This window comes from Mobula birostris, chromosome 18 (genome assembly GCF_030028105.1).
Source record: "Mobula birostris isolate sMobBir1 chromosome 18, sMobBir1.hap1, whole genome shotgun sequence".
Classification (NCBI taxonomy): domain Eukaryota; kingdom Metazoa; phylum Chordata; class Chondrichthyes; order Myliobatiformes; family Myliobatidae; genus Mobula; species Mobula birostris.
In genome coordinates this window covers 31,268,470-31,281,867 of record NC_092387.1, presented here as the reverse complement: position 1 = coordinate 31,281,867, position 13,398 = coordinate 31,268,470, and the positions used below count along the sequence as shown (strand labels likewise).

Here is a 13,398-nt window from a genome sequence, read left to right as displayed (position 1 = left end):
GAAATTAAAATGTACCAAAGTACCACATAAATTTGCCACTCCAAACTCAAACTGCTTGTTTCAAAACTTTAGACAGAATTATATGACTAATTTATAGTACTGCCATTTCAGAATGGCAAGCTTCAAAACTTGAAACCAGCAAGAAAAGCAACCTGAAATAACATCGATAAAGGAACGTCAACTTCCACCTGCTGGAACTGATTTCACACACAACCATGCTTAACCAGGTATATGAAATGGTTATAATGCAGAGATTTAATTCAGAAATTATGTATTCAACACTGAATTAAAAGTACAGTTACACGATCACGTACCAACAGTTAACTGTTTAGCTACCGTAAATTAAGGATCAATTAGCTGAACTTTGTCTAGTGCAGCACCTGCTGCAATTCCTTGCAGTGATCGGTCTTGCTGACTAACTTCTCAACTGAGCTAGGGATAAGAAGAAAAAGATTAGAAAAAGCATGACAAAGCATGGATTAATCCTTTTTGCTTGTTTCGTATTGTACATCTCAGCTTTGAAGTGCCAGTCAACTTCCTGCAAGAGCAAAGGTATATCTCATGATTGCCTAACCTGATTGAGTAGCCAGGGTACTGCTCATACCACATGCAGTGGTGCTAGAAAGTTTGTGAACCCTGTAAAATTTTCTCTGTTTCTGCATAAGTATAAGCTAAAATATGATCTAATCTTCATGCAAATCCTATAGCTAGATAAAGAGTACCCAATTAAATAAATAACACAAAAAAATTATACTTGTTCATTTATTTATTGAGAAAAATGATCTAATATTACATCAATTTGTTGGAAAAAGTATGTGAACCTCTGGGGTAATGCCTTCTACAAAAGCTATTTGGAGTCAGGTGTTCCAATCAATGAGATGAGATTGGAGGTGCGGGTTGTAGAGATGCCCTGCCCTATAAAAAAGAAATGCAAAGTCAGGTTACCGACACAGCCTGCTATTCTCAAGAAAGATCTATTTATGTGCACCATGCCTCAATCAAAACTACTTTCTTCCGGCGCTGTTACGAGAGGACAGCCAGCCAGGTTGAACAACCTTGCAACAATAATTTCCTTTGGGATAAATAAAGTTTTATCTTTTCTTATTTTATACTTCAGAAGACAATAGAAGAAGAGTTGTAGAGATGGAGCTGGAAAAGGTTACAAAAGCATTTCTAAATACCTGTGTATTCATTAGTCCACAGTGAGAGGAACTGTCTACAAATGGAGAAACTCAGTACTATTGCTACTCTCCCTGGGAGTGGGCATTCTGCAAAGATCACACCTACAGCACAAGGTGCAATGCTGAAGGAGGTGAAAAAGAACTCAAGGGTAACAGCAAAAGACCTGCAGAAATCTCTAGAACTTGCTAAAGTCTCCATTCATACTTCCACTATAAGAAAAACACTGAACAACAATGGTGCTCATGGAAGGACCTCATGGAAGGACCCCACAGAGGAACCCACTGCTCTCCAAAAAAAATATCAAGTTTGCAAAAGATGACCTAGGTGTTCTACAACACTTCTGGGACAATGCTCTGTGGGCAGATGAGACAAAAGTTGAATTTTTTGGAAGAAATGCACATTGCTATGTTTGGAGGAAAAAGGGCATTGCACACCAACACTAAAACCTCAACCCAACTGTGAAGCATGGTGGAAGGGCTGTGATGCTTCCTCAGGGTCTGGACAGCTTCCAGTTGTTGAGAGAACACTGAATTCAAAACTGTATCAAGACATTATACAGGAGAATTCCAGGCTAGCAGCCCATCATCTGAAACTTAATAGAAGTCAAGTCAAGTTTATTGTCATTTCAACCATAAATTGCTGGTACAGTACACAGTAAAAACGAAGCAGCATTCCTCCAGGACCCTGGTGCTACATGAAACAACACAAAACTACACTACACTATAAGAGACAGCACAAGGCTACACTAGACTACGTAAAACAACATAAAAACTGCACTAGACTACAGACCTGCACAGGACTATATAAAGTGCACAAAACGGTGCAGGGCTGTACAATAATTAATAAACAAGACAATAGGCACAGTAGAGGACAAATTACAATATAATAGTAAATGATGTAGATGTCAGCCTAGACTCTGAATGTTGAGGAGTCTGATGACTTGGGGGAAGAAACTGTTGCACAGTCTGGTCGTGAGAGCCCAAATGCTTCTATACCTTCTGCCAGATGGCAGGAGGGAGAAGAGTTTGTGTGAGGGGTGCGTAGGGTCCTTCACAATACTGTTAGCTATGCGGGTGCAGCGTGTGGTGTAAATGTCTGTAATAGCAGGAAGAGAGACCCCGATGATCTTCTCAGTTGACCTCACTATCCGCTGCAGGGTCTTGCAATCCAAGACGGTGCAATTCCCGAAGCAAGCAGTGATGCAGCTGCTTGGGATGCTCTCGATACATCCTCTGTAGAATGTGGTGAGGATGGAGGGTGGGAGATGGACTTTTCTCAGCCTTCGCAGAAAGTAGAGACACTGCTGGGCTTTCTTGGCTATGGAGCTGGTGTTGAGAGACCAGGTGAGATTCTCCGCCAGGTGAACACCAAGAAATTTGGTGCTCTTAACGATCTCAATGGAGGAGTCGTCAATGTTCAGCGGAGAGTGGTCGTTCTGTGCTCTCCTGAAGTCAACAACCATCTCTTTTGTTTTGTTCACATTCAGACAGATTGTTGGCTCTGCACCAGTCCGTTAGCCGCTGCACCTCCTCTCTGTATGCTGTATCGTCGTTCTTGCTGATGAGACCTACCACAGTCGTGTCATCGGCAAACTTGATGATGTGGTTTGAGCTGTGTGTTGCTGCACAGTCGTGGGTCAGCAGAGTGAACAGTAGTGGACCGAGCACACAGCCCTGGGGGGCCCCCGTGCTCAGTGGGATGGTGTTGGAGATGCTGCTTCTGATCCGGACTGACTGAGGTCTCCCAGTCAGGAAGTCTAGGATCCAGTTGCAGAGGAAGGTGTTCAGGCCCAGCAGTTTCAGCTTTCCAATCAGGTGCTGAGGAATGATTGTGTTGAATGCTGAACTGAAGTCTATGAACAGCATTCAAACGTATGTACGAGGAAACCTGCAGATGCTGGAATTTCAAGCAACACACATAAAAGTTGCTGGTGAACTTGACGAAGGGTCTCAGCCCAAAACGTCGACTGTACCTCTTCCTAGAGATGCTGCCCGGCCTGTTGCGCTCACCAGCAACTTTTATGCCTGTTGCTTCGAATGTATCTGTCTTTTTTGTCCAAGTGAGTGACAGCCAGGTGGAGGGTGGTGGCGATGGCATCATCTGTTGAGCGGTTGGGACGATACGCGAACTGCAGGGGGTCCAGTGAGGGGGGCAGCAGGGTCTTTATGTGCCTCATGACGAGCCTCTCGAAACATTTCATGATGATGGATGTGAGAGCAGCGGGATGGTAGTCATTGAGGCAGGACACTGAAGACTTCTTTGGCACGGGGACAATGGTGGTGGCCTTGAAGCACGTTGGAACGGCGGGACTGCCCAGGGAGATGCTGAAGATGTCAGTGAGAACATCGGCCAGCTGGTCTGCACATCCTCTGAGCACTCTGCCAGGAATATTTTCTGGTCCAGCAGCTTTCCGTGGGTTGACTCTGCATACAGTTTTCCTCACATCGGCCACGGTAAGACACAGCACCTGGTCACTGGGAGGAGGAGTGGTCTTCCTCACCACCACGTCATTTTCCGCCTCGAAACGAGCGTAGAAGTTGTTCCAACCCATCTGGGAGGGAGGCAGCACCAGCACAGGCAGGTGATGTTGTCCTGTAGTTGGTGATGTCCTGAATGCCCTTCCATATGTGCCACGTGTCACCGCTGTCCTGGAAGTGGCTGTGGATTTGCTGGGCGTGTGCATGCTTTGCCTCTCTGATGGCCCGGGACAGTTTAGCCCTTGCTGTTGTTAGTGCTGCCTTGTCGCCTGCTCTGAAGGTGGAGTCACGGGTCATCCATGGCTTCTGGTTAGAGCGTGTAGTGATGGTCTTGGACACAGTGACTTCATTGATGCACTTGCTGATGTAGCTAGTCACTGATGGCGTGTACTTCTCTAAGTTGGTAGAGTCGCCATCGGTTGCAGCCTCCCTGAACATGTGCCAGTCAGTGTGCTCAAAGCAGTCTTGAAGAGCAGAGATAGCTCCTGCTGGCCAGGTTTTCACCTGCTTCAGAAATGGTCTGGAGCGTCTGACGAGCCGTCTGCATTAGCATAACAGAGATGTGGTCTGAGTAACCAAGGCGGGGGCAGGGCTCCGCCCAGTATGCGTCAGGGACGTTTGTATAAACAAGGTTCAACACGTTCTCCCCTCTCGTTGCAAAGTCCATATACTGATGGAATTTGGGGAGCACTGACTTGAGATTCGTGTGGTTAAAATCTCCGGCGACAATGAACAGTCCATCAGGGTGTGCGTTCTGCAGATCGTTGATAGCCCCATATAGTTCACAGACTATAAGGACAGCGGTGAATTCCCATGGTAAATAAAATGGTCTGCATCTAACAGTCACAAACTCCACTAGCGATGAGCAATAACCAGAGACCAGCACAGAGTTCTCGCACCATTCCGTGTTGATGTAAATACACCGTGATTTTTACCGCAGAGTTGCATCGCTGTCACCCTGAAACTAAGCCAGCCCATCTAGCTGAATGGCGGCATCCAGAACTCTGTCGCTAAGCCACGTTTCCATGAAAACGAAAGCACAGCAGTCTCTGTACTCCCGCCGAGTAGTCCACTAGAGTCAGATGTAGTCCAATTTATTGTCCAGGGAGCGGAATGGACAGGAGAGCCGGCTGGCTAGGGTTTGTTTTTAGCCTAGCACGCACCCCTGCCCGCTTGCCGCGCTTCCACTTCCTCGCACACCGCTTACAACGTCCCCACCCCCGGCCACTGGCATCAGGCGACACCGAGGACTGTAGACTTGGTCTCCGAAGCAGGCTGAGATCGCGTAGCTTCTCCAGCAGATCCTCGTGAAGGTTTGTTGTTGGGAAATTTCTGTACTGTAGCAATGTCTGGCGATGGTAGATATGAACACCGGTTGCTCTGTTGTTCATGTGCAAATTTTTTAAATTTTGCTTTAGATTTTTAAAAAATTAATTAATTAAAGTAATTCCAGGTCCGGAGAGGTCGCTGCTGCCACCTGCCGTGCCACCTCAAGAGATAATGCAACAAGACAATGATCCGAAAAGCAAGAATAAATCAACAACAGAGAGAGAAAAAATGTTTTGGAATGGCTAAGTCAAGGTCCTGACCTTAATTCTATACAAATGTGGAAGGACCTGAAGCAAGCAGTTCATGCAAAGAAGTCCACCAACATCCCAGAGTTGAAGCAGTTTTGTAAGGAGGAATGGCATAAAGCCCCTCCAAGCCGATGTGCAGGACTGATCAACAATTACCAGAAACATGAGTTGAAGTTATTGCAGTACAAGGTCACACCGGTTACTGAAAGCAAAGGTTCACATATTTTTCAACAAATACATGTAATAGCAGATCATTTTTCTCAATAAATAAATGAACATGTATAATGTTTTTTTGTGTTATTTATTTAATTGGGTTCTCTTTATCTAGTTTTAGGGCACATGAAGATCTAATCACACTTTCGGTCATATTTATGCAGAAATAGAGAAAATTCTACAGGATTCACAAACTTTCCAGCACCACTGCATGTAAAATATGGACCTAACTCACTTTTGCAACCTCAGTGAAACGTTCATGACTCTTTCAGAGGCTGACTGATCTGCACAATATTTACAGTAACTTGTGTTTTTTTTTCTGAAATCTGAATATACATAGCTTATCTTCCTAACAATCTTTGGTAGCACTTACAAAGACCTAAAAAGCTAGTGCTGAAAGATGAATTGGGAAAACATTACTATGTGACCAAGCTTGGAATCTATGTTTGACAGTTCAGCTCAACTACATTTACTTCAGACATCATTTGAACAGCAAGATTGATTTTCTTCTGCCAAATACCTGATAAAGAACAGTATAAAATGACCAGATATAAAAGGTGTCAAATTCCACAGTTCCATTTCTAAACCTGACAAGAACAGCAAACATAAACACACAGCGCTGAGCACATAAAAATGGATCAGTCATTCCAACTGAGTTTGCATCAGGTTTCTAATGAGATGAAAGGAAGAGGAGAACAGAAATATGACACTTCAACCAGTGAGGGATTATTCTAGTGTCAAGTATGGCTCTCAATGCCTTACCTGTTATTGGTGCTTCAACTTCAATCATTGTCTTTTCTCTCCTCAGAATTGCAGCTCCCTCATTAATAATTCTAAGTGCAATTTCTTCATCCACACGACCTTCTTTAATTAAATGATTTTTCAAAACGTCCACCTTGGGTTTGCCATCAACATTGAAGATCTCCTCAAATGTCAAATGATTGGTTGGTGGAAAGGGGACAGCTGCAAGAAAAGAGATACAGATAATACAATAAGGTGTCATTTCTTATGTACGAATGCAGCAGATAACAATTAACATCACTGCCAGACTGTATTGATCTGAAAATCAGAATCAATTCCAAAGGATTGTACAAGCTGCCCCCAAGTTACAAACACCTGACTTAAGAACACTCCAACACATGCACAAGCTCCTGTGTTATTACTGAATTCAAAAATACGTTGTATGAATATACATATTCATATGAATATTCATTACTCTGAATGACATAATTAGTTTCCTCTCTCGCTACTAGTTAGAGTTCTAATCAGTATTGTGCATTTTTGATGCAATTCATTATTCTACTATGGAGGTACAATTACCATAAGTGATTTTCCAACTTAAAAACTGTCTGTAAAAACTGAACCCCTTCATTGCCCAGCACAGTGTCAACATCACAGAAGTTGACAGTACATGAGAGAGAAAGGAGTGGAAAATAAAATGAGTGCACATTTAAAAGAACTGTGAATGGCAGCTCCACTGATTGACACTGTGATTCTTCTTTTCCTCATTCTTCCTCCCTGTGTTGTCATCACACACAGTTTTGGCATAACAGATCAAGAAGCTTTTCTATATGGCCTTGTGTCACAAGGATTATAAATTCCAGGCTTAATCTATAGCACTGCACTGGTCCGAATTCTACAATAGGGTATTACAGCTGACAATTGGGTTGCAATGCCCTAAAATGGTTGAATTAATTTCAACTCTCAACATTCAGGTCAATAAATGGGTGAGGTACTGTAAAGCCTGTAACACCTTTGGAATAACTAGCAGAAGCAACATGATCATCAGGATCAATATCACTTGAGGACTTAACAGGACGAAGTTAGTAGAAAAAAGATTTATAAAACTTTCATTGAGCTGCAAATATGCAAAATGCATTAATTTGATCATAATATTCATTTGTACACTTCCAGATACACCAAAGGTGTTGGATACCTCCAGTGATTCGAAAAAACTTTCAAAATGTGAAGATTAATTATAAAAATACCTTCAAACCAGAATTACTAAATTGAGTCATATTGAAGTCTCCACTATTTCACAGAAAATATGATTTTATAAAATGATTATCACCAGCTTGTCTATGCTCACTTGAGTCAGACATATATTCAGCTCTAACTCTAGGCCAGTACTTAGTGAGCACTACATTCTCAGATATGCTATCCTTCAAGAGTTTGAATCCCAGTCTAGAATTCGTAATACATCTCAAGCTATCATGCAAAGGGATACATGGAACTCTCCTGCTAGAGACACAAGAAAGACTGCAGATGCAGTCTTTGGAGGACCTCAGAACTCAGAAAAATGGAGGAACTCAGAAGGTCAGGCACATTGCTCTAGTTCAAGATCCTTCATCTTCCCTGGAAGAAAGAGGTGAGACAGCCAGTGTAAAAGGGTGAGCAGAGGGTGTAGAGTAAGAACTGGTGGGTGATAGGTGAACACAGGTCACATACAGCTACGTAAAGATAAACTCTCCTGGTGACTAGCCAACATTTCTCCCTTAACCAACCCGACCAAAAATAATTGGTCATTTAACCTATTTGCTATTTATGGGACCTTGCATTGCACAGCTGCACTTTGCATTTGCCTAGAGAGTGAAAATGATTCTGATAAAACAGAATTTATTTAGTATGATGCATCTTGGGGCAGAGCAACAACAAGATAATGTACAAAGCTAAATTCCTCTTTATAGACATGACAAAATAAATTCTCAATCTTCTTTACCATTGTTAACTTGTAAACTTGTGACCTCACCTCACTCACCTGAGAAAAGGATTTTGGCATCTCAGATTCACTATTTTCAAAAAGCAATATGATTTATAATAACTACAAAAGTGCCTGCCTACAATCTGCCACTAAGATAGTCAACTTCCCAGTGGTTAAAGAGATCCTCCCAGAGATACAATGAAGATCTCAGCCATGAGGAGGCACAATGGATGTGATCTGGAGAGCAGAACAAAAACAAGAGAAATGCAGAATTATATGTGGTCTTCTTAGCTTCCATTAGCAGTCAGGAACTATGGGGGACCTTCATTAAACTGGCTGGTTGACAAGTCTTCATCATCCTAACTACTACGAGGTACAAATCATGACGTTCAACAACAGATCAATGACACAGATGGCAATGCAGATTGGAGTAAACCAAGGCTGTATCATCCTTCCTATCTACCTGTCAGTCTTTATGCTGTAGTACCTCCATTTTAGCCCCTAAAGTGTCCTGGTGAGTTGGGACTAATTAATAAAACTTGGGAGAATACAAGGCATCCTCAGATGGAAGGCCAGGACCAAAATCACAACTACCTTGATGACCAAGTTAAAGTACACAGATGAATGCTTTCTACATCAGAATTACCTCCATGACCAAGCTAAAAGTACATAGATGAATGCTCTCTAGGTGCACACTTGGTGGAAGCAACATACTAAATAACATTCAATACCCGTATTTAAATGTAAAGGGTTGCTCTCATGTTTAACATCTGTAAGAGATTAGATGGAATGAGAATGTTTTCCTTGGAGCAAAGGAGGCCGAGGTAAGGTTATAAAATCAAGGAGAGCATAAATAAAATGTATCGTCTTTTTCCGTGGGTAGGGGAGTCAAAATCCAGAACGCATAGAATTTAGGTGAAAGGAGAAACATGTAAAGAGAGACAGACTTTTCCACACAGTTAGCGGTAGGTATATAGAACACACTACCAGAGTAAGTGATAAAAGCAGGCACAATTACAACAAGACATTTACACAGGTACGTGGATAAGAAAGGCTTAGAGGAATGTGGGCAGATGCTGGCAAATGGACTAGGTTGGAAGATATGGACAAGTTGGGCTGCAGGACCAATTTCCGGGATATATGCATATTTCTCATAGCTGCCATCATAGATGAGGTACAGGAGCCTCAGGATCCACACCACCAAGTTCAAGAACAGTTATTACCCCTCAAACCAGTGGGGGATAACTTCATTCATCCTCACGCACCCCAACACTGAACTGTTCCCACAACCTTTAGAACCAATATTCATTGCTTATTTATTATTATTTTCTTCTTTTTCTCTTTGCATATACTGTGCATACCCACAAGGAAATGAATCTCAGAGTTATATATGCTGCCATATATATACTTTAATAATAAATTTACTTTGGACTTTGTATGACTCTATAATTCTAAGACCAACATCCTTCACCAATCTGATAGTCATTAGGGAAATACACTGTACACATGTGAAAGCTTTGGCAAAGAACTACTGGAAAGGATAGGCAATTCAATATCAGCAGCCTCTGATCACGGGCTCCAGATGGGAAGCCACATCATGCAAATGCCTTAAATCAGACTCATAATTCAATATTTTGTTCAATAGTTCAATAATTTGTTTGGATATACAGATGACCCCAGCTTTTCGAACGTTTGTTTTACGAAACCTCACTGTTACGAAAGACCTACATTAGTTACCTGTTTTCGCTAACAGAAGGTACTTGCACAGATACGAAAAAAGCAGCGCGCGATAAAAGGCAGCGCGCGCCCCGAGCAGCCGCTCCTCCCCCAGATTCGGAACGGCATTCTCGCCGGCATTGCTTAAACACGTACCTGTGAGCATCTGTTAGCAAGATGAGTTCTAAGGTATCCAAAAAGCCTAAAAGAGCTCATAAGGGTGTTACACTTAGCATAAAACTAGACAGAATTAAGCCTTTCGATCGTGGTGAACGAAGTAAGGACAAAGTGAGTTTGGCTTGCAGAAGTTGACGAAGGTGATGTTGAAGAGGTTTTGGCATCCCATAACCTAGAACTGATAGATGAAGAGGTGATGCAATTGGAAGAGGAAAGTATAACAATCGAAACTGAATGCAGTAGCCAACCGACTGAAAGTGAAGTCGTCCAGGAACTGAACGTGAAGCAACTGCTGAGATTTTTGCTGCAATGATAAAGTATGACTTCAATTTTGAAAGGGTATGTCAGTTTAGAGCATATTTGCAAGATGGTTTGAGTGCTTACAAAGAACTGTATGATAGAAAAATGCGCGAGGCTAAGCAGTCAAGCAAGCCTTCCACATCAGCCACAGCAGACGACGAACCTCGACCTTCAAAATCGAGGCAGGCAAACATACAAGAAGATGACCTGCCTGCCCTGATGGAAACAGATGACACTCCAGTGTCCCACCACCACAATCCCCGGGCCGCGGACCGATACATTGTCGCAGAGAATGCAGCGGTAGTTAGAATGCACCTAGAACATCTTTAAGAAAAAATGTCGAAATAAACAAGCTAATTATTAGGTGCCACCCAGCACGTAAATGTCAGCCCAGATCACAGACAATTGCCAATTGCGTCGCCTCTGATCTGGGCCGACATTTACGTGCCGGGCGGCACCTAATTAATTAGCTTGTTTGTTTTCTTAAAGATGCACTGGGTACATCCCGGCTACCCCTGGATGCTTCGCGGATTGGTATCGGTCAGTGGCCCGGAGGGTGGGGACCACTGCACCACCCCAACCTCCAATGACTCAGCCTAACACACCATCATCAGTGTGCTCAGCGCTGTCCCAATTCTGGTAAGTGATACTACACTGTACATACATTACTTCTACTTTATATCGGTTGTGTACTTTTACGTGTTATTTGGTATGATTTGGCAGATTCATAGCCTAAAGGTTACTGGAGAGCGCGTGCGCCGTGTTTTTGCGGAGAGCGCTTGCGTGAGATTTTCGCTATGGAGAACAGTGCAGCAATGATTGTGGAAAAGTATTTCTACTTTATATAGGCTGTGCATCATCATATCATTTCTGCTTTTACTATATGTTACTGTTATTTTAGGTTTTATGTGTTATTTGGCATGATTTGGTAGGTTATTTTTGGGTCTGCAAACGCTCACAAATTTCTCCCATATAAGTTATGGTAATTGCTTCTTTGCTTTACGACATTCCGGCTTACGAACCGTTTCATAGGAATGCTCTACCTTCGGATGGCGGGGGAAACCTGTATATTGGACTTTAGCAAAAAATACAGATTTTTGTGCATTTATGGTTTTCTTTTTGATGGTGATGGGACCTCTTGAATTTCAAGTCACAGAACAGTATGATGGGGCATTTTGGGTTTTAGACTGACTTAAATGAAAGAACATTACATCTGCTAAATGATACAGCATTCAAATTATTGGCTCTATGAAATGTAATGAAATTTCTTTTCATTTCAAACCTTTCATATCTAAAAATGTCCAACATTTCTGTAGCAAAGGTCATGCAAGACACTGACCACAAGGGAAGCAGGAAGGGATATCCTTACTGGGAAACCCTGCTACTGTGTTAAATCAATCTCAACTTATGGAAATGGGACCATCACAGCCAAAAATATATACAGTATCACTCAAATACCAAATCCAATGACATTACTTTTGAGTGACACAACTAAGAACTATCACAGACATTTGGTGTTAGGTGGTCAGATGTCAGCAGGGAAGAACAATATTCTTTGAAGGAAAACTTGACAACAACTTTAAACAAAAAAATTGAACGATTAGATAATACGAATCAGTCAGGAATATAGTTAACTTGGACAACAGCACAGACAGCCCAAGAGTGTGCTGAATATAGCTGATCGCAGCAGCGCATCACTGCTATTTGAGAAGATCGACATTTAGCAGTGGATTACTGTGGAATTTTCTCATGCAAAAACAAAATCAGTTGGGGATTTCCTAATCTTACACATTCATTTTTATTTCAGTTTTGTCTCCTTTAAAAGGTACTAGTATCTGTTTTGATTTACATGGTTCTAGACACTCATGTTCTTAAATAATTATGTTGAGGTCTGTACCCAGTGTATCCAGTTTCTCATAAGGCAACGTCCCAGTAGCACAAACTCCCACAAATTTGTTGCATGTTGTAGGTGCAATTTGTGCCTGAATGTTTATGGTTTGTAAACACAACCCATTGTAAGCACGAATTTCCTACCAATCAGAAAACATTCTGTAAATAAAGGAATGGGAAGGGGGCAGTTTGGGGCATAGTGTAAAAAGAATGGTTCATTACTCAATAGATGATTTTTAATCTTCGTATAGACTGGATTAATCAAATTGAAAATGGTAGTCACAAAAATGATTTCTTAGGATATATTCAGGATAATTTATGTGAACAATTTGCTATGAAGCTAATCAGGTAATAGACTATTTTGGATCGGATAATGTGTTACAAATAGGTTAGTGAATGATCCCACAGAAATAAAGTACTGTGCAAAATTCTTAAGCAGATATATATAACTAGGGTGCCTAAGACTTTTGCTTAGTACTGTATTTGTCAACACGGAAAGGGGAGCAAGTTTGTAAACCTGGCAGGAGCAAAGAAAGTTGGGAATGGCGAGGGTGGAGTGCCACGGGCGGGGTGTCGACAGGTGGCAGAGAATGAATGTAACGGGTGGGGAGATGGCGGGGTGCAAACACACCCAGCCCTGAGACACCAGGCAAGGTAATCTGATTGCAAACAATTGGTTTATTGATTATTACAGAATGTCTTTCTGGTGCTTCCCGCTCCCTCTCTTCTCACTTCCCCTTTTGTCAACCATCATTCTCCTTTCCCTGCCTCTTTTCCACTCTCAGACCACAACTGAGACCCATATCGGAATTAGGTGTATCATCACTCACGTATATCATGAAATTTGTTTTTTTGCAGCAGCAGTACAGTGCAATAACCAGCTGGCAGTGTATCGGCACCAGCACCAGAATTCAAGGCAAATCTGGCCAGTTCCTTACGCACTTTCCATCCGTGCAGAGTTGAACAAAGAAATGGCAGATGGAATACAGTGCTGGGAAGTGCATGGTCATGCATTTTAGTAGATGAAATGAAGGGGTTAACCATTTTCTAAATGGAGAGAAATTACAAAAACCTGAGGCGCAAAGGGACTTGGGAGTCCTTGTGCAGGATTCCCTAAAGCTTAATTTGCAGGTTGAGGGAGGAAGGCAAGTACAATATTAGCATT

At 42.2% G+C, this 13,398-nt stretch overlaps 1 protein-coding gene across 4 annotated transcripts in view; it reads right to left on the bottom strand.

Moving 5' to 3' along the window:
- The window catches only part of LOC140212028 (serine/threonine-protein phosphatase 2B catalytic subunit beta isoform), a 109,396-nt gene that overhangs the window by 50,403 nt on the left and 45,595 nt on the right, over positions 1-13,398 (bottom strand). For all 4 annotated transcript variants that reach the window (XR_011889625.1, XM_072282404.1, XM_072282402.1 and 1 more), the window contains exon 2: positions 6,212-6,412. Coding sequence is in view for 3 of the 4 variants with exons in the window: in XM_072282404.1 (XP_072138505.1) it covers positions 6,212-6,412 (201 nt within the window). In the remaining variant the exon portion in view is untranslated. The remainder of the gene's footprint in view (positions 1-6,211; positions 6,413-13,398) is intronic.